Raw genomic sequence first — 22441 nt, 5'->3', positions numbered from 1 at the left:
TTACCACAGATGTAGTGGTTTAAGATAACACAAGTTTAAGTTTATTCTTTCACACTTTCTGTGGGTTAGGAGTCTGAGTCCAGGTTAGCTATGTTCTCTGCTCAGGGTCTCACAGTGCTGAAATGTGGCCAGGGATGTAATCTCATCTGAGGCTCAGGGTCCTCTTTTAGTGGGATTTAGTTCCTTATAGGTATAGGACTGAGGTGCCTGTTTTCTTGCTGGCTGTTAGCCAGAGGAATCACTCTTGGCTCCTAGAGGGTACTCACAGCTTCCTGCCATGTTGCCTTCTTCACAACATGGTATTTTGTTGCGTTGGGTCCTTCAGGAAAGCACTTGCTGAAACTTCAAGTTTGTCTGATTGCTTTCTTGAAGACGCTTTTAAAACATCTTGTCTAATTACGTCAGGCCCACCCATACTCAAGGGAAAGAGATCATACAGGATGTGCACACCAGGAAGGTGGAAGTCCGGGAGACCATCTTGGAATTCTGCCTGACAGATTTCTCTGGACCTTATATCCTTGCATTATTCCCAGTCTTTTTTTTTTTGTTTTTTTTTTTGTAGAGACAGAGTCTCACATACTGCCCTCAGGTAGAGTGCCGTGGCATCACACAGCTCACAGCAACCTTTAACTCTTGGGCTTATGTGATTCTCTTGCCTCAGCCTCCCGAGCAGCTGGGACTACAGGCCCCTGCCACAACGCCCGGCTATTTTTTTTTTGTTGCAATTTGGCCGGGGCTGGGTTTGAACCCGCCACCCTCGGCATATGGGGCCGGCGCCCTACTCACTGAGCCACAGGCGCCGCCCTATTCCCAGTCTTGAGAATACTTCATTCATATTTATTGCTAAATTGCTATGTGGCAAGCACTGTTCTAGGTACAGGGATTTTACATTCTGATAGGGAAGACAGGCAGAAAGCACTTAAATATTTAATATGTCAGGTGGTGATAAAGGCTTAAAAGAAATATAATGTAGGTTAAGGGACAGAGTGACGGGGTGCTGTTTTAGATAGGTTGAGCTCTTTGATGAGGAGGCATTTGAACAGAGAAGAATGAGGTAAAGAAGTGTGCTATTTGACTTTTTGGAGAAGAGTATTCCAGGGAGAAGGGGGAACAAATTAAGATGGATGTGGGGCATTGTGGGCAATGAAGAGGAGGGCAGGAGGGGGTCCAAGAGATAGCAGGTGCTGGATAACATGAGGTGCTGAGGTTTATTGGGTTCTGAGTAAGAAGATGAGAAGCTTCCGGAAGGTTTTGGCAAAAGGGATGGTATGATTTTATATACACACACACACATACACATATATACATCATTAAAATGTGTGTGTGTATTTTTAAGAAACTGGGTCTCTGTCACCTAGGCTGGAGTATAGTGGTGTGACCGTAGCTCACTCCAACCTTGAACTCAAGCAATCCTCCTGCCTCAGGCTCCAGAGTAGCTGGATTATAGGTATATGCCACCACTCCCAACTAATTTTTAAAAATTTTGGTTGAGATGGGGTCTCACTATGACCAGGCTGATAGGTTAGAGTTGGATATAAGAGAATGAGTCAATGATAAGAGCAAAGATTTTGTGCCTGAGTGATTTAGAAGAATGGAATTGGCATTTACTGAACTGATAAAAGTGAGAAAAAAGTGTTTTTCTAAAAAACTTGCTAGTTCAGAATTATTTTATGTTTATAGGAAAGTTGTGAAGGTCATACAAAGAATTCTCATGTATCTTTCACCAGGCTTCCTCTAATGTTAACATGTTAAATAACCAGAGTACCTTTGTCAAAACTAAGAAAGCAATATTGGTGCAGTAGTATTAACTAAACTGCAGACTTTGGATTTCACTCGTTTTTCTTTTTTTCTTTTTTTTTTTTTTTTTATTGGTGGTTTTTGGCCGGGGCTGGGTTTTGAACCCGCCACCTCCGGCATATGGGACCGGCGCCCTACTCACTGAGCCACAAGTGCTGCCCGCGTTTTTCTATTAATGTCCTTTCTCTGTTCTAGGATCAAATCCAGGATACATTACATTTAGTCATGTCTGCTTAATCTCTCATTTGAGACAGTTCTTAGTCTTTTTTTTTTTTTTTTTTTTAATACATGAAGTTATGTACTATATATATATATATTTTTTTTTTTTTTGGCCGGGGCTGGGTTTGAACCCACCACCTCTGGCATATGGGACTGGCGCCCTACTCCTTGAGCCACAGGCGCCGCCCTTTTTTTTCTTTTTTGTAGGAAATGTTGTTTTTCCTTTTATTTACCTCTTGTTCAAGGAAGCTTAATAATTTTGGATACCTCAAATTTGACCTCCAAATAAACATGTTAAGTGGGGAGTTGATATAAAATAATGGCATATGGGAAGAGAGCTGGACTAGAGATTTAAATTTGGTAATTGTCTGTGTATAGAGATTTTATTTAAGGAACTAGAGGACATCTCCTAAGGTGTGAATGTATTTAGAGAAGAAAAGCTTGAAGACTGAGCGTTGCTATTATACCCCAGTGTTTCAAAATTGGAAGATGGGATCCCGCAGAGGAGATGGAGAATGAGTAGTAATTGAGCTAGGAAGTGAATCATATTCTAAATGCCAAATAAAAGATTCCGGGAGGAGGGGGTGATCAATTGTGCCCAGTGCTACTGATAGGTCCAGAAAGATGACAACTGCGTATTAGCTATTTGATTTGACAATGTGAAGGTTATTAGTCTTGATAAGAGCAGTTTTATTAGCATGGTGGAGATGAAATCTTGATTGGAATGGAGAGGATCACCCCAAAATAAGTGTCCATGGTTGTTTAAGAGTGGTCTCTTGTTCTGTTGGGTATTTTTTTGTTGTTGTTGTTTTGTTTGAGAGACAGTCTCACTCTGTCACCCTGGGTAGAATGCTATGGTTTTGTAGCTCCCAACAACCTCAAACTCTTGGGCTCAAGTGATCCTTCTACCTCAGCCTCCTGAGTAGCTGGGACTACAGGTGCCCACCAAAATGCCTGGCTAATTTTTCTGTTTTTAGTAGAGATGAGGTCTTGCTCTTGCTCAGGCTGGTGGTCTTATTCTGTACTAATATTGCTCCTATTCTCTCAGACTGTCTGGATTCATCATTCAGTGAGTGATAACAAAACACCCAGTTTCTGCCAGGCATGGTGGCTCACACGTCTAATCCTAGCACTCTGGGAGACTGAGACAGGAGGATTGCTTGAGTTCCGGAGTTCAAGACCAACCTGAGCAAGAATGAGACCCCATCTCTACTAACAGTAGAAAAATTAGCCAGGCATTGTGGTGGGCCTCTGTAGTCCCAGCTACTTGGGAAATTGAGGCAGGTAGATTGCTTGAACCCCGGAGTTTGAGGCCAACTCATTTGACAGAATCCCATCCCTGGAAAATCCGCTTTTTCCATTCGAGCATCAGGGTAACTGAATGCTTTTCCAGGAAGCATGTAACCACACAGATTTGGCACTGCTGCACATTCATTAACATTCTTAGAAAAGTCTTTCTGATCACCTTATTTAAAACAATAATACTTAACCCACTGTTAGTTTTCTTTGTCTTCTTTTCTTGGTTTATTTTTCTTCATAGCACTTATCACTGTCTGATGACAGGACATATTTTTATCATTTATTGTTTATTGTCTACCTTCTGACGCTAGATAATAAGCTTTGTAAGCGCAGATGACTTTTGCCTAATTTGCTCACCAGGCTACCATATTCTTAGTGTTGAAAGAGTGCCCAATACATAGTATGTCTTGGTAAGTATCTTTGACGGTAAGTTGGTTTTCTGTACTGCCCTTTTCTCTTTACATGACATTGGTCAGCTTTCCTTTTCATTTTCTTTTTTTTTTTTTTTTTTTTGTGGTTTTTGGCTGGGGCTAGGTTTGAACCCGCCACCTCTGGCATATGGGACTGGCGCCCTACTCCTTGAGCCACAGGCGCCGCCCTCCTTTTCATTTTCATCTAAGACCACTCTAAGCCTCTTCCACTGTTACTCAAGCCTGTTATTTACTATGTCAGCTGAAGAATAATGATGGTTGTAACTTTGGAAAGGAAAGCTTTATTTCTCATAAAGAGTTGTAGCCTGTGGGGTGGCCATTCTGACAGGCTGACAGGTATAGCCTCACACAGGAATTTATGCTGAGTGTGATGATCAGATGTACATATTTAACAGCCTATAGGAGGAGTCATGAATATTTATGAAAGGAGAATTCTGCACACGTGCAGTTGACCTTTCATGCCCCTTCATAGGTTGCATGTACAAAAAATGGCAGCATTAGCATGATCCAACAGTGGGGCCTTCTGACATCAAAAAGTAAACACAGGACAGGAAAACTCTGGGAGTGCATCTTCTGTAGACTGGCCAGAACATTCTGTGATACTTGGCCCCTTCTCCAGAAGGAAGTCCAGTCAGTTGTAGTGTTGAAACCACAAAAGGAGGAGCAGCATTAGGTGCTTGATTCAAATCAGTGGTGGAACAGGTCTTTCCAAAGGGCTATTTTCTCCTTGGTCCTTAGGGAAGAAAGCCTAATGGAGTTAACAAAGGAAGGGTATAATGAGGCATGTCTGGCCTGTCAGGGTTATGAAAACTGTTGGTATTTCCTTGCTTAAGTTTTCTCTAGGGTCCCATTGGCTAAGAGAGGGTCCATAAGTCCATTAGGGGACTTAGGATTTTTTTTTTATTTCTACATTCATCTTCAATTTTAGTGAACCTACTTCACTGAGAAAGGGAAAACCTTCTGGTGTAATTTTCTCAACTTTTTGCTTGTATCTCTTTTCTCAACAGAGATATCTGTGCCTATCCTTTGTCTTTCAGTCTGAAATCTCCTTTATTTCCTTTCATCAGTCTTTTCGCATCTTTTACTCTAATTTCTCAGCCTGAAGCTTTTGCCAGGTCTTCTGTACCCTCCAAAAGAAAAAGTTTCCCTGCTTCTCAGTGAGATTCTCTCCTCTTATTCTAGTCTAATAGAGTCATCCACTCTGCTTTCTCATTCCTATTTTAATTCAGTTCTCTGTCTTCTGTCATTGTCACTTGACTTAGAGAGCTATTGCTAAGGTTATGAATGGCTTCCTATTTGCCACATCCAGTGCACTGATGTTTTTCAGTCCTTATTATACTGAAGTTCCCTTTGGGTTTGATGTGGGGACGCGCGTGTGTGTCTTTTTTGAAGTTTAACTTTCTTAAGTCCATTGACACCACACATTTCTTTTTTTGTTTGTTTTTTTTTTTGTTTTGTTTTGTTTTTGTTTTTTGAGACAGAGTCTCACTTTTCACCCTTGGTAGAATGCCATTGCGTCACAGTTCACAGCAACCTCCAACTCTTGGGCTTAAGTGATTCTCTTGCCTCAGCCTCCCGAGTAGCTGGGACTACAGGCGCCCGCCACAACGCCCAGCTATTAACACTACACATTTCTGGTACTACTTATTCTTCTCGACTATTCCTGTTTGTGTTCTTCAAGTTTCTCTTTCTCCACCTCTTTCCTAACTGTTGGTATTTCCTTGGGTTTTAAATCAACCCTCTGATCTTCTCACTTGGATTTCAGCCAACTCCATCCTTTCTTCTATGCTGTGCTGACTTCTTCCTCTTTACTACCAGCCCCTACAAGCTTTAGACTTAACATAAATATACATGATGTCTGACATATATGCTTCAGACTTAGCAAGACCAACTTGAATATGTTGACCATACTTATATTAGCTTTTTAAAAAATAGCTGCCTTAGTTTTAGTGTGGTAACTTACTAAAGTTACTTTAGTGGGTATCTTGCCTATAACCCACTGCCCAGATATAATCAGGTTTAACTTTTCTTTCCCCCCAAGACCGAGTCTCACTCTGTCATTTAGGCTAGAATGCTGTAGTGTCAGCCTAACTCAGAGCAGCCTCAAACTCACGGATTCAAGTGATCCTCCTGCCTCAGCTTCCCAAGTAGCTGGGAAAACAGGTACCCACCATAACACCTGCTGATTTTTCTATTTTTAGTGGAGACACAGAATCTCACTCTTACTCTGGTCTCAAACTCCTAAGCTCAAGGAATCTTCCTGCCCTAGCTTCCCAGAGTACTAGGATTACAAATATGAGCCACTGTGCCTGGCTTAGTTGTTTTTTTGTTTTGGGGTGTTTTTTTTTTTGATGTCACCCTTGGTAGAGTGTGTCACCCTAGGTAGAATGCCATGGCATCACAGCACATAGCAACCTCAAACTCTTGGGCTTAAGCAATTCTCTTGGCTCAGCCTCCCAAGTAGCTAGGACTACGGGTGCCCACCACAATTCCTGACAATTTTTATTTTATTTTATTTATCTATTTATTTTTTTATTTTTTTTTTTTGAGACACAGTCTCACTTTCAGTATAGTGCCCTGGAGTCATAGCTCATAGCTCACAGCAACCTCAAACTCTTGGGCTCAAGTGATTCTCTTGTCTCAGCCTCTCTAGTAGCTGGGACTACAGGCACCCACCACAATGCCCGGCTGTTTTTTAGAGATGGGGTCTTGCTCTTGCTCAGACTGGTCTCTAACCTGTAAGCTCAGGCAATCCACCAGCCTCAGCCTCCCAGAGTGCTAGGATTACAGGTGTGAGCCACCATGCCCAGCATAAAATAGATAAGTATTTGTTTGTTTTATATGCAGTAGAACTTTCATAGTCAACTACCTCCCTACATTGACCACCTCCTTAAATTGATCTAATTTTCATAAACCAGACATGCACCTCATGTACATGTCAGTACAGTAGCCCTAGGTCCTTATGTGGACCACCTCTGTGTATTGACCAGTTTGTTATAGTCCCTTGGGTGGTCAACTTTCAGAGGTTCAACAGTATTCCTTTTTTTTTTCTTTGCTAGTATATTTTAAAGTAAATTTCAGGCTGAGTGCTGTGGCCTGACTTAGGAGTGAGACCCTGTCTCTGAAAATAGCCAGGTGTTCTGGCAGGTGCCTGTAGTCCCAGCTACTTGGGAAGCTGAGGAAAGAGGATCACTTGAGCCTAAGAGTTTGAGGTTGCCATGAGCTACGACACCATGGCTTTCTACCAGGGGTAACAAAGTAAGACTCTGTTGCAAAAGAAAAAAAAAGATGAATTCCAGATTTGAGGTTATTTTATCCCCATTTGCTTCCAGTATACATCTTTTTTTTTTTTGAGACAGAGTCTTACTCTGTTGCCCTCAATAGAGTGTTGTGGCATACAGCTCACAGCAACCTCAAACTCTGGGGCTTAAGCGACTTTCTTGCCTCAGCCTCCCAAGTAGCTGGGACTACAGGCGCCTGCCACAACGCCCGGCTATTTTTTTGTTGCAGTTATTATTGTTTAGCTGGCCCGGGCTGGGCTCAAACCCGCCAGCCTTGGTTCATGTGGCTGTGGTACCGTAACCACTGTGCTGTGGGCACCCAGTGAAATATACATTTATTTATTTATTTATGTATTTTGAGACAGAGTCTTACTGTGTTGCCCTCAGTAGGGTGCGGTGGTGTCACAGCTCATAGCAACCTCAAATTCTTTGGCCTAAGCAATTCTCTTGCGTCAGCCTCCCAAGTAGCTGGGACTACAGGTGCCCGCCACAATGCCCGGCTATTTTTTTGTTGCAGTTGTCATTGTTGTTTAGCTGGCCCAGGCTGGGTTTGAACCCACCAGCTTCAGTGTATGTGACCTTTGCCACAACCACTGTGCTACAGGTGCCAAACCCAAGTATACATCTTTTAAAACAAATGACCATTTTCTTACATGACCATTGTGCTTTCTTCACACTTCACAAAATTAGCGATACTTTCTTGAAATCATCTAACACCCAGTCCACAATCAAACTCTACTGATTGTCTCCAAAAAAATCTTTTTAATCTTGGATTTTTCAAATCAGGATTTTTGTCTTTTTAACAGTTACTGATATATCTAAAAAGTTTGCAGTCAATACTTTAGTTAGGTCTGTTCTTCTGAGTATTTCAGTGGGTCATCAACCTCTTAACTAGCATGCTGTCCAGCTACAAGTATAGAGTAGACATAACTGTGACTGAGACATGATAGGGAAGCCCTAGTAGGAGAAGACCTACTATGATTGATGAAGAGCCAATGGTCAGGACAGGGCTGCCACCCACCATGGACAAGTCTTGGACCTGAAACATGGTAGAGTATCAGCACAGAGCATTCGAGGACAATACCATATTTTACATGTTAGGGATGTTTTGATAAAACTGAAGAGAAGATTAATATTGTCAGTGAAAGAATTACACTGTCTCTTTTAACAGGACCTTTCTGGAACATTTTGTTATTTTTATTTATTATTGTCATTCATTTATACAACAAGTATTACTCAGTGCTGTATGTCCCAGGCACCACTCTAGTAAAAATCTCTGCCCTTAAGTAGTATACATTCTATGTGTAAAGTTAGATAATAAGCAAGATAAAATAAGTAAAATACATGGTGTCTCAAATAGTGAAAGAAAACACATTATGGAAGAGGGTTACAGAATGTTGAGGGAGTGGGTTGCAGTTTTTTTTTTTTTTTAGAGATAGAGTCTTACTTTATCGCCCTCGGTAGAGTGCCGTGGCATCTCACAGCTCACAGCAATGTCCAACTCCTGGGCTGAAGCGATTCTCTTGCCTCAGCCTCCCGAGTAGCTGGGACTACAGGAGCCCACCACAACACCCGGCTATGTTTTGGTTGCAGTTCAGCCGGGGCCGGGTTTGAACCCGCCACCCTCGGTATATGGGGCCGGCGCCTTACTGACTGAGCCACAGGCGCCGCCTGGGTTGCAGTTTTTTTAAAGTGTGGCCAGGGAATGCCTTATGAAAAGGTAATGTCTTTGTTTTTGTTTTTTTTGTTTGAGACAGAGTCTCACTTTGTCGCCTTTGGCAGAGTGCCGTGGTGTCATAGCTCGAAGCAACCTCAAATACTGGGGCTCAAGTGAGTAGCTGGGACTATAAGCATCTGTCACAATGATGGCTATTTTAGAGATGGGGTCTCGCTCTTGCTCGGCTGTTCTTGCTCAGGCTGGTCTCAAACTCCTCTAAGCTCAGGCAGTCCACCCGCATCAGTCTCCCAGAGTGCTGGGATTACAGGTGTGAGCTACCAACTCCAGCCCTATTTTTATTTTTTAATTTAGCCCCCTTATCAGCAGGAAGAGAAGGTCACATTTTGAGTAAACATCTGAAAGAGATGAGAGATTGAGCTGTGTAGATATCTAGGGAAAAATCTCTAGGCAGAGGGAATGTCAAGTGTAAAGGCTGCAGGAAGGGGATCTGCATGTTAATTTGAGAAATAGGAAGGAGGCCAATATCTCAGATTAGTGACCCAGGGAAAGAGGAATAGCAGCAAGGACTGGGAAGTGATAGGATTTTGGCTTTTACAGGCATATGAGGTAGAAGCCATTGGTAAGTTCTAAACGAAACAGTGACATTACCTAATTTGCTTTTTCTTTTTGAGACAGACCTCTTTTGCTCTTTTGCCCAGGCTAGAGTACAATGGCATCATCATACCTCACTGTAACCTCAAACTCATACTTCATGTAACATGCTGACTTATAGAAAATATAATTAACTTCTGCCTCAGCCTCCCAAATGACTGGGACTACCAAGTTAGTTTTTTTTTGTTGTTGTTTGTTTTTAATTTTATTTTCAGAGACAGAGTCTTACTTTTTTGCCCTCAGTAGAGTGCTGTGGTGTCACAGCTCACAGCAACCTCCAACTTCTGGGCTTAAGCAATTCTCTTGCCTCAGCCTCCCGAGTAGCTGGGACTACAGGCGCTATTTTTTTGTTGAAGTTTGGCTGGGTCAGGTTCAAACCCGCCACCCTCAGTATATGGGTCAGGTGCCCTACCTACTGAGCCACAGACGCCACCCCCAAGCTAGTCTTTTAATTTTGCAGAGTCAAGCTAGGTTTTTTAAATTTTGTAGAGATGATGGCTTTACTATATTGCCCAGGCTATTCTCAGAACTCTTGGCCTCAAGCAGTCCTCCTGCCTTGGCTTCCCAAAGTGCTGGGATTACAGGCTTGAGCCTGCACACCTACCCTAATTTGCATTTTATTTATTTATTTTTTTTTTTTTTCAGACAAGGTTTCACTTTGTCGCCCTCGGTAGAATGCTGTGGGTTCACAGCTCACAGCAACCTCCAACTCCTGGGCTTAAGCCATTCTCTTGCCTTAGCCTCCCGAGTAGCTGGGACTACAGGCATCTGCCACAACACCTGGCTATTTTTTGTTGCAATTCTCATTGCTGTTTTAGCTGGTCAGGTTTGGAACCTGCCACCCTTGGTATTTGGGGTGCGTGCCCTACCCACTGAGCCACAGGCACTGCCTCCTAATTTGCATTTTAATAGTCTTCCTTGGGCTGCTGTGGTGAGAACTAACTGTAGGGCTAGGGCAGAAGTGGGAAAATATTAGTTAGGAGGCCATTGTAATAATCCAGGTGAGCTAAATGTGATTTGAACCAGAGGGATAGCAACAGTGGTTGGATTCTGAATATATTTTCCAGGTAGAGCCAGTAGAATTAGCTGATATTGGATATCAAATATGAGAGAGAAAGCCTTTGGAAATGGCTGGCAGTTAATTTGTGGGTTATTCAAATGTAGTAGCCATCATCACATCCCTATGTATGTGCATCCTAGTGGTCAAATTTTACTGCAACTAGGTTTTAAAACAACACTTATAAAACAATGCTTATTTATTAGTAAGCTCTAAACCTGATGAATAAGAGAAACAATAAAATAAAAATATATCTTCAGGGTAAAAATCAAAATAACAGAGTATGCAGTGTTTTTAAGTATGTTCCATATTTCACTTACTTTTATATGCCCTTTACGTCTAAGTCATTTCTATTCTGAAGTGGTCAGGAGGCATTTTCTGTAAAATTCACCCCAAGTATAATTTTCCCAGATTATTCCTCTGTCCCAAACAGACTCTTGTGTATAGATGCCTCCAACTAAATTTCTCATGAGCTCTTTTATTTAACTTATCCCACTAGAATCTTCTTCATGTAACATGCTGACTTATAGAAAATATAATTAACTTTGTTATTCAAAGATTTTAACCTGCACAGGGTACCCCTACTTTTAAGAAAGAATCTAAGTCTTGTTCTTTGGTTTTATAATGGAATTCAGTTTTATGATGTACTCGTGTATAATGTAAAACAAGTACGTTTCCCATTAATCAGCCACACAATGTGTCTTTATTCCAGAGAGAGAATAAAGGGAGAAAGCTATTCAACAATTTAGGTGATGCCCACAGTTTTAGCAAGAAATAATCAAACAGACTAGATGCCACTCGTTTATTTGTTCATTCAGCAGTTTTTGAGCACTTGGTGCACGGTGAACATTGGAAATCCTACGCTGAACAAAGTAGACAAGGCCTTGTGCCTACCCACAGAGCTTACAGTCTCAGGGTATTCTGTATTTCTTTTGATGTTATATTGAACATTTACAAAGTAATCATGGGAGACCCAATATTATATAATGATTTAAATGTGACCCTTTGAGTCAGATAATGATGTGATTGAATTTTGAGGGTTGTTTTTTTTTTTTTGGTAGAGACAGAGTTTCACTTTATTGCCCTCGGTAGAGTGCCGTGGCGGTGTCACACAGCTCACAGCAACCTCCAACTCCTGGGTTTAGGGGATTCTCTTGCCTCAGCCTCCCAAGTAGCTAGGACTACAAGCACCCACCACAACGCCCGGCTATTTTTTTGTTGCAGTTCAGCCAGTGTTGGATTTGAACCCACCAACCTCGGTATATGGGGCTAGCACCCTACTCACTAAGCCACAGGCACTGCCCCTTTTTTGGGTTTTTTGGGTTTTTTTGACACATAGTTTCACTATGTCACCCTAGTGACATATGTCGCGATTCTCCTGCCTCAGCCTCCAGAGTGGCTGGGACTATAGGTACCCGCCACAACGCCCGGCTATTTTTTTTAGTTGCAGTTGTCACTATTGTTTAGCAGGCCTGGGCCTGACTCGAACCCGCCAGCTTCAGTGTATGTGGCCAGTGCCCTACTCACTGAGCTACAGGCACCAAGCCAGAATTTTTGAGTTTTAAATTTTTAGTTCTTTGACTCTGGGGGAGTAATATAATCGCTTGAAGCCTTAGCTTATGCGTATTAAAAATGGCACCTATGTTACAGCCTGTGGAGAGGATTAAATAATTTGTGTAAAGTGCTTCAGCATAGTGCTTAGAATGTTGTATTTGAGGTCAGTTATTTCTTTTAACCTATTTGGACCTGAAAACAACAGTAATACTAAGAAATACACACATACACATATACACTCAGCTTTGAGAGAGCCTGGCTATATTAGGACTTTGTGGAGATTGTGTTTGAGGAATAAATCTGGAAGTGAGTGAAGGCATTCAGGAATAAACCTGGGAGGAGTCTTAAAATGCTATACATGGTCTCTCTCATTAGATGGTGAGTCCTTAGAGTCAGAGACTGTCTTCTTCAGTCTGGTAACCATACCCTGGGGTTGTGATAGGCATTAAGCATATCTTTGTTGAGTGAATGACTAAAGACTTTAGTGCAATTGCTAGAAGTATCTCACCAGCCATATGATGTAGGAACCTGCCCAGGTTTAGGCTTCTTATAGCTGAAGAGTGCAGCTTCACAAGCCTCTCCTGAGCCTAAATCTATGGGTCTGTTATATTAAGGCCTCTTGAAATCAGAGTATGCATGGCAACATCCTATGCTCCATGCATGCTCAAGCTGTGTTCTAAGGAGCATTTGGCTACTCGGGTATTTTCCTGGGCAATATCTTGGGAATGTTTACTTTGTAGGAATCTCCATCTGAATGTCCCCTTCCTAGATCCTCTACCTCAACATTTTCCTGGCCAAGAATCTGAACAGCCAGCTGCCTTACTCAGAATCAGATGTCCCTTCAAATCTCTGTGTATGGATTTTTCTCTCAAATGACTTGTTGATCCTTGGTTGGGAAGTGTAAGGAATGCTTTTCTGTGTTTGAATTTATCTTTTTATTTTGTTTTATTTTTTAAAACAGGTTCTCTGGTTGAACAGCTAACCACGGAAAAATATGAATGCATGGTGTGCTGTGAATTGGTTCGTGTCATAGCCCCAGTGTGGAGTTGTCAGAGCTGTTATCATGTGTTTCACTTGAACTGCATAAAGAAATGGGCAAGGTCTCCAGCATCTCAAGCAGGTGAATTATTTTTTTCTTCTGAGTAGTTATTCTCATCCATCTGATATGTTCAAGTTTTAAACCTACCTTTAAAAATATAATTTCTCTCTCTCTCTCTTTTTTTTTTTTTTTTTTTTTTTTTGCCCTCGGTAGAGTGCTGCAGTGTCATAGCTCACAGCAACCTCAAACTCTTGGGCTCAGGCAATCTCCTTGCCTCATTGTCCTGAGTAGCTGGGACTACAGGCATGTGCCATCACACCCAGCTAGTTTTTCTATGTTTAGTACAGACTGGGATCTCGCTTTTGCTCAAGCTGGTCTCAAAACTCCTGAGCTCAGGCGATTCACCTGCTTCGGCCTCCCAGCGTGCTAGGATTAAAGGTGTGAGCCACAATGCCTGGCCTGTATAATTTCTCTTAAGTATTTATCTGGAAGGAGAGTATGCTACCTTAGTCACATGTTTCAGATGACCAGAATTCAGCTATGGATCTTAAATAAACCATCTGAATGTAACAATATTAAATTATACTTAGGGTATTATTGAAAACGTTAGCTTTTTTTTTTTTTTTTTTTTTGAGACAGTCTCACTCAATCACCCTGGATAGAGTGCCATGGCATCATAGTTCACAGCAACTTCAGATTCCTGGGTTTGAGCAATCTAGTCTCAGCCTCCCTAGTAGTTGCTGGGACTATAGACACCACCAGCCCAGCTAGTGTTTTTCTATTTTTAGTAGAGATGAAGTATCACTCTTGCTCAGGCTGGGAAATGTTAGCTTTTATTTATTGATTTACCTATTGATTTTATTTTGAGGGGGGTATATACATAGTAGTGTGATTATTGTATTATACAATAACTCTATTTTAATTATTTTTTCTTTCTTTTTTTTTTTTTAGAGACAGGACAATAACTCTATTTTAATTATTTTTTCTTTCTTTTTTTTTTTTAGAGACAGGGTCTTGCTCTATTGCTCACAGGCTAGAATGCAGTGGTGTAATCATAGTTATCTACAGCCTTGAACTCCTTGGCTCAGGCAATCCTTCTGCCTCAGCCTTCTGACTAGCTGGGAGGGACTATACGCACTGTGCCATCCCTTCTGGCTAAATTTTTTTAATTTTAGAGACAGGGTCTTGCTATGTTACCCAGGCTGGTCTCAAACTCCATGATTCAAGCAATCTTCCTGCCTCAGCCTCCCTATGTGCTGAGATTACAGGCATGAGCCACCACGCCTGGCCCTTTTTCCATTTTTAAATTTTTATTTTTATGCATATATAATAGTTGTACATATTTATGGGGTACATGTGATATTTCGATACAGACGTACAATGTGTAATGATTAAGTCAGGGTAATTGGAATATCCATCATCTCATATATTTATCATTTCTTTGTGTTAGGAACATTCAGCTTTACTCTTCTAGTTATTTTGAAATATACCAAAAATTGTTTTTAACTGTAATCATCTTATTATGCCACAAAACACCAGATTTTATTCCTTCCACCTAACTGTATTTTTTAATCTGTTATTTACCCTTCTTATTTTTTTTTATTTTTTTTATTTTTTTTTTTTTTTTGTAGAGACAGAGTCTCACTTTATGGCCCTCGGTAGAGTGCCGTGGCCTCACACAGCTCACAGCAACCTCCAACTCCTGGGCTTAAGCGATTCTCTTGCCTCAGCCTCCCAAGTAGCTGGGACTACAGGTGCCCACCATAACGCCCGGCTATTTTTTGGTTGCAGTTTGGCCAGGGCCGGGTTTGAACCCACCACCCTCGGTTTATGGGGCCGGTGCCTTACCGACTGAGCCACAGGCGCCGCCCCCTTCTTATTTTTTATTTTGATACCGGGTCTCACTTTTGCCTGGGCTAGAGTACAGTGACATCATCATAGCTCACTGCAATCTCAAACTCCTGGGTTCAAGTAGTCCTCCTGCTTCAGCCTCCTGACCGTTACATGCCACCAGGCTCAGCTAATTTTTCTGGGTTTTTTTCCTTTCCTTTTAGTAATGGGGTCTTTTGCACCTGTAATCCTAGCACACTGAGAGGCTGGGATGGGTGGACTGCCTGAGCTCACAAGTTCGAGACCAGGCTGAGTGAGAGCGAGATCCCCATCTCTAAAAATAGCTGAACATTGTGGTGGGCACCTGTAGTCCCAGCTACTTGGGAGGCTGAGGCAAGAGAATCTCTTGAGCACAAGAGTTTGAGATTGAGATGACACCACAGCACTTTTCCCAGGGTGACAAAAAAAAAGTTCTTTGGTTCAATAACAGTGCTATAGAAAGTATTTCTTATATAGTTTGCTTTTGAAATTTATACAAAGCAACTATTTAATTTACTTTTAGAACAAGTTTCTTCTGCCTTTGACAAATCTTCTCTATAGTATATTGTGGGCTTCTCCCAAAGTATGCTAGTATGCTATGGATAATGCTAATGTTATATAGTATGCTTCTAAACTATAGCTTTCTAATTCAAACTGTATGGGTTTTTCTGGATATACTGAAATATTTTAACCCAGTGCAGTGGCTCACACCTGTAATCCCAGCACTTTGGGAAACCAAGGCAGAAGGATCTCTTGAGGCCAGGAGTTTGAGACTAGTCTGGGCAATATAGTGAGACCCTATCTTTCTTTGTTTTTTGTTTGTTGTTTTTTTGGTTTTTTTTTTGAGACTAAGTCTCACTTTGTCACTCTTAGTAGAGTGCTATGGCATCACAGCTCACAGCAACCTCCAGCTCTTGGGCTTAGGCAATTCTCTTGCCTCAGCCTCCTGAGTAGCTGGGACTACAGGCGCCTGCCACAACACCCGTCTATTTTTTGTTGCAGTTTGGCCGGGGCCGGGTTTGAACCTGCCACCCTCAGTATATGGGGCCGGTGCCCTCCTCACTGAGCCACAGGTGCCACCTGAGACCCTGTCTTTCAAAAAAACTTGAAAAATTAGCTGAACATGGTGGCACACACTTATAGTCCCAGCAGCTCAAGAGGCTGTGGCGGAGGATTGCTTGATCCCAGGAGTTCAAAGTCACAGTGAGCTATGGTCATGCCCCTGTACTCCAGCCTAGGCCACACAGCAAGATGCTATCTTTTTGAACTAAGATTCAGATAATGGGGGCGGTGCCTGTGGCTCAGTCGGTAAGGCGCCGACCCCATATACCGAGGGTGGCGGGTTCAAACCCGGCCCCGGCCAAACTGCAACCAAAAAATAGCCGGGCGTTGTTTCGGGCGCCTGTAGTCCCAGCTACTCGGGAGGCTGAGGCAAGAGAATCGCTTAAGCCCAGGAGTTGGAGGTTGCTGTGAGCTGTGTGAGGCCACGGCACTCTACCAAGGGCCATAAAGTGAAACTCTGTCTCTACAAAAAAAAAAAAAAAAGATTTAGATAATGTTGACATTAGGAATAATAAAACAAAATGGATACCCCCTTGATTCACTGTTTCTCAAAGTCCTTATAAATACAAGCCCAAAATACAGTATTTAAGCAAAGCATTCAGTGTTGTGAATTTGTTTCTCAAACATCTTTTATACTTAACATTGAAATTACTGTTCTTGTTTCAATATTGTGGCTTCTTTTGGATGGATTTAAATTTTTTTTTTTTTTTTTTTTGTAGAGACAGAGTTTCACTTTATGGCCCTCGGTAGAGTGCCATGGCATCACACAGCTCACAGCAACCTCCAACTCCTGGGCTTAAGCGATTCTCTTGCCTCAGCCTCCCGAGTAGCTGGGACTACAGGCGCCCGCCACAACGCCCAGCTATTTTTTTGTTGCAGTTTGGCCGGGGCCGGGTTTGAACCCGCCACCCTCGGTATATGGGGCCGGCGCCTTACCGACTGAGCCACAGGCGCCGCCCGGATGGATTTAAATTTTTAAAAATTACATGTGCTTTTGAAAGAGATTTATTTGGCTTATGTTCATTTTTCTTGACAGATGGCCAGAGTGGTTGGAGGTGCCCTGCCTGTCAGAATGTTTCTGCACATGTTCCTAATACCTATACTTGTTTCTGTGGTAAGTTTGTTTCTATACTCATGAGTCTCTTTTACTTCATGCATTGAATCTCATTCCCAGTCTATGAGAGGTTGTCTACTGAGCATGTCTTAGAAATTACTACAACTTCAAAGCTATAAGAGTCTAGAAGACCATTCTCGTGTGGTCCATGCCATAGCTAGAGTCATGGCCTTTGTGCTCTCGACAGGCTGTTTTGGAGATGGGCCTTCTCACCCAGGCTTATATTGCTTCTGAGCTGTGGTGCTGGTCTTCTTGGTCTTAGCTTGAGACCAGAGTTGACCAAGTGGCCAGGACAAGTATGGACATGGGCTTCCTCTTACCCCTAGCTATAAAGCTTTGATATTTCAGATTTGAGCAGCATGAATAAAGAGTAGTGGTTTTTTTTGTTTGTTTTTTTTATAGGAGACTATTTATTGAGGGAAAGTAGCAGAATACAGTATGGTTTGAATGTCATTCATTTATTAAACATGTACTGAGCACACTTATTTTGTGCTAGGCCCTAGAGATCTAAGAATTATTATGGAGGCCACTTCCCCCCCACCCCCGCCCACTATTTATTTGTTTATTTATTTATTTATTTATTATGGTTATTTTATTGTTTTTATTGTTGGGACTTCATTGAGGTACAAGAAACCAGGTTACACTGATTGCATTTGTTAAGTCGCTCTTACAATTGTCTTGCCCCCAAAAGGTGTGTCACACACCAAGACCCCAGCCCCCTGCCTCCTTCCCTCTCTGCTCTTCCTTTCCCCCACACCCCTCCCTCCTTATCTCTCTCTCTACTCTCCCCTTCCCCCACCCCCCACCATGTACTAGGTCATTAATGGTCCTCATATCAAAATTGAATACATAGGATTCATGCTTCTCCATTCTTGTGATGCTTTACTAAGAATAATGTGTTCCACTTCCATCCAGGTTAATACAAAGGATGTAAAGGCTCCATCATTTTTAATGGCTGAATAGTATTCCATGGTATACATATACCACAATTTATTAATCCATTCCTGGGTTGGTGGGCATTTAGGCTGTTTCCACATTTTAGCGATTGTAAATTGAGCTGCGATAAACAGTCTAGTGCAAGTGTCCTTATGATAAAAGGATTTTTTTCCTTCTGGGTAGATGCCCAGTAAGGGGATTGCAGGATCAAATGGGAGGGCTAGTTTGAGTTTTTTGAGGGTTCTCCATACTTCCTTCCAAAAAGGTTGTATTAGTTTGCAGTCCCACTAGCAGTGTAAAAGTGTTTCTTTCTCTCCACATCCACGCCAGCATCTGCAGTTTTGAGATTTTGTGATGTGGTCCATTGTCGCTCAGGTTAGATGATATCTTGGTGGTTTTGATTTGCATTTCTCTATTAGGGACAGTGAGCTCTTTTTCATGTTTGCTAGCCATTCGTCTGTCTTCTTTAGAGAAGTTTCTATTCATCTCTCTTGCCCATTGATATATGGAATTGTTGGCTTTTTTCATGTGGATTAATTTGAGTTCTCTATAGGTCCTAGTTATCAAGCTTTTATCTGATTCAAAATATGCCAATATCCTTTCCCATTGTATAGGTTGTCTATTTACTTTGGTTATTGTCTCCTTAGCTGTACAGAAGCTTTTCAGTTTAATTAAGTCTCATTTGTTTATTTTTGTTGTTGCAGTTGCCATGGCAGTCTTCTTCATGAAGTCTTTTCCCAGGCCAATATCTTCCAGTGTTTTCCTATGCTTTCTTTGAGGATTTTTATCGTTTCATGCCTTAAATTTAAGTCTTTTGTCCATCTTGAATCAATTTTTGTGAGTGGAATGCAGGTCTAATTTTAGTCTTTTACATGTGGATATCCAGTTCTCCCTAGCACCATTTATTGAATAAGGATTCTTTCCCCCCTGTATGTTCTTGTTTGGTTTATCAAAGATTAGGTAGCTATAAGATGTTAGTTTCATTTCCTGGTTTTCTATTCAATTTCAAATGTCTATGTCTCTATTTTTGTGCCACTACCATGCTGTCTTGACCACTATGGCCTTGTAGTATAGCCTAAAATCTGGTATGCTGATGCCCCTGGCTTTGTTTTTATTACTAAGAACTGCCTTAGCTATACAGGTTTTTTCTGATTCCATACAAAACAAAGAATCGTTTTTTCTAAGTCTTGAAAGTATGATGTTGGTATTTTAATAGGGATGGCATTGAATCGGTAGATTGCTTTGGGAAGTATAGACATTTTAACAGTGTTGATTCTTCCCAGCCATGAGGAAGGTATGTTCTTCCATTTGTTAATATCCTTTGCTATTTCCTTTCTTAGGGTTTCATAATTTTCTTTATAGAGGTCTTTCACCTCTTTTGTTAGGTATATTCTTAGGTATTTATGGTGAAGGGAATTGTGTCCTTAATTAGCCTCTCATCTTGGCTGTTATTGGAGTATACAAAGAGCACTGACTTGTAAAAATTGATTTTATATCCTAAGACGTTACTGTATTTTTTGATGACTTCCAGAAGTCTTGTGGTTGAGTCTTTGGGGTTCTCTAAGTATAAGATAAATCGTCAGCAAAGAGGGAGAGTTTGACCTCCTCTGCTCCCATTTGGATGCCCTTTTTTTCCATGTCTTGCCTAATTGTATTGGCTAGAACTTCCAGCACTTTGTTGAATAGTAATTGTGACAGAGGACACCCTTGTCTGGTTCCAGTTCTAAGTGGAAAAGCTTTCAGTTTTACTCCATTCAGTAAAATATTAGCTGTGAGTTTGTCATAGATAGCTTCCATCAGTTTAAGAAATGTGCTACCAGTGGTATCATTCTGAATGTTTTCAGGCCTTTAAATAAATCCTAAATATTTTTTTCTTAAAAAAAAAAAAAAGAAAGAAATGCCTGTACTCCTCAGTGTTCTAAATAGAAAAGGATGCTGGATTTTATGAAATGCTTTTTCTGCATGTATTGAAAGGATCATATGCTCTTTGTTTTTGCTTCTGTTGATACGGTGAATAACGTTTATGGACTTCCGTATGTTAAACTAGCCTTTCATCCCTGGGATGAAACCTATTTGATCATGATGTCTGACTTTTTTTGATGATAAACTGTAATCTGTTGGCTGGGATTTTGTTGAGAATTTTTGCATCTGTATTCATTAGTGATAATTGGTTTGAAGTTCTCCTTTTTAGTTGGGTCTTTTCCTGGTTTTGGTGTCAGGGTGATGTTTGCTTCGTAGAACATGTTGGGGAAGATTCCTTCCTCCTCAATTTTCTGGAATAATTTCTGCAGTATGGGAATAAACTCTTCTTTGAAGGTTTGATAGAATTCTGGTGTGAAGCCATCCAGACCATGGCATTTTTTTTGTTGGCAGATTTTTTATTGTTTCTTTGATTTCAGCGCTTGAAATTGGTCTGTTCAGGAGCTCTATTTCTTTCTGGCTAAGTCTAGGGAGAGGGTGTGATTCCAAATATTGATCCATTTCCTTCACATGGTCAAATTTCTGGGCATAGAGTTTCTGGTAGCATTCAGAGATAATCTCTTGTATCTCTGTGGAATCAGTTATTTCCCCTTTATCATTTCTGATTAAGGTTATTAGAGATTTTACTTTTCAATTTCTAGTTAGTCTGGGCAAAGGTTTATCTGTTTTATTTGTTTTTTCATAAAACCAACTCCTTGTTTCATTAATTTCTGAATGATTCTTTTTTTTTTTCTTTTTGCAGTTTTGGCCGGGGCTGGGTTTGAACCCATCACCTCTGGTATATGGGGCTGGCGCCCTACTCCTTTGAGCCACAGGCACCACCCCTCTGAATGATTCTTTTGTTTTCCATTTCATTAATTTCTCATTTAATTTTGGATATGTCTTTTCTTCTGCTGGGTTTAGGCTTAGATTGTTCTTCTTTTTCCAATTCCATAAGATGGTTTGTGAGTTTGTTGATGTGCTCTCTTTCTGTTTTTCGAATGTAGACATCTAAAGCGATAAATTTTCCTCTCAGGACTGCTTTTGCCATTGGTAGCTTGTGTCTTCATTGTTGTTATGCTCAAGGAAGTTAATGATTTCCTCTTTTATTTATTCCTGCACCAAACTGTCATTCAGCATAAGGTTGTTTAATTTCCATGCCTTTGTGTGTGGTTGAATGTTTTTGTTGGAGTTGAATTCCACATTTAATGCCTTGTAGTCTGAGAAGATAGAAGGTAAAATTTCAATTACTTTGATTCTGTTGAAATTTGTTTTGTGTCCTAGGATATGATCAATTTCGGAGAATGTTCCATGGGCTGCAGAGAAGAATGTATATTCTTTTTTTTTTTGTAGAGACAGAGTCTCACTGTACCGCCCTCGGGTAGAGTGCCGTGGCGTCACATGGCTCACAGCAACCTCTAACTCTTGGGCTTACGCGATTCTCTTGCCTCAGCCTCCCGAGCAGCTGGGACTACAAGCGCCCGCGACAACGCCTGGCTATTTTTTTTGTTGTTGCAGTTTGGTGGGGCTGGGCTCGAACCCGCCACCCTCGGCACATGGAGCCGGCACCCTACTCACTGAGCCACAGGCGCCGCCCAGAATGTATATTCTTTTTTTTTTTTTTTTTTTTTTGTAGAGACAGAGTTTCACTTTATTGCCCTCGGTAGAGTGCCGTGGTGTCACACAGCTCACAGCAACCTCGAACTCCTGGGCTTAAGGTGATTCTCCTGCCTCAGCCTCCCGAGTAGCTGGGAGTACAGGCGTCCTCCATAACGCCCGGCTATCTTTCTTTTATTGCAGTTTGGCCCGGGCTGGGTTTGAACCTGCCACCCTCGGTATATGGGGCCGGCGCCCTGCTCACTGAGCCACAGGCGCCGCCCAGAATGTATATTCTTTATCTTTGGGTTGGGGTGAGCTATATCAAGCACAGTTGTTCTAGGGCTCTCATTTAAGTCCCTTATATTTTTGTTTAATTTCTGTTTAGAGGATCTGTCCAGCTCTGTAAGAGGAGTGTTAAAGTCCCCCGCTATCATGGTGTTATACAATATCATATTGCTCAGACTAGTTAAGGTCTGTTTCAAGAATCGAGAAGTATTTAAATTGGGTGCATAAATATTTAGAATTGAAAGGTCTCCTTGTCTCCTTGTTGTATTTTTCCCTTGACCAATATGAAGTAACCGTCTGTCTTTTTTTGACTTTAGTTGCTTTAAATCTACATGTATTTGAAAACAAGATTGCAGCCCTTCTTTTCTTCTGAATTCCATTTGCCTGAAAAATTGTCTTCCAACCCTTAACTCTGAATTTTAATGTGTCTTTTGTGGTTACGTGTGTTTTCTGCAGACAACAAATGGATGGCTTGTGGGTTTTTTTTTTTGTTGTTGTTGTTTTAATTTTTTATTTACTACAAGCACCTGCCACAATGCCTGGCTATTTTTAGAGATAAGGTCTTGCTCTGGCTCAGGTTGGTCTTGAACCTGTAAGCTCAGGCAATCCAC

General features: G+C 41.4%; 1 protein-coding gene across 3 annotated transcripts in view; it reads left to right on the top strand.

The window, feature by feature from the left end:
• The window catches only part of NFX1 (nuclear transcription factor, X-box binding 1), a 101373-nt gene that overhangs the window by 7783 nt on the left and 71149 nt on the right, over nt 1–22441 (top strand). For all 3 annotated transcript variants that reach the window (XM_053570701.1, XM_053570704.1, XM_053570707.1), the window contains exons 3-4: nt 12929–13087; nt 16974–17051. In XM_053570701.1, the coding sequence (XP_053426676.1) occupies nt 12929–13087; nt 16974–17051 (237 nt within the window). The remainder of the gene's footprint in view (nt 1–12928; nt 13088–16973; nt 17052–22441) is intronic.

The sequence above is a fragment of the Nycticebus coucang genome, chromosome 2 (genome assembly GCF_027406575.1).
Source record: "Nycticebus coucang isolate mNycCou1 chromosome 2, mNycCou1.pri, whole genome shotgun sequence".
Lineage (NCBI taxonomy): Eukaryota > Metazoa > Chordata > Mammalia > Primates > Lorisidae > Nycticebus > Nycticebus coucang.
This window is presented reverse-complemented; position numbering and strand designations above follow the sequence as displayed.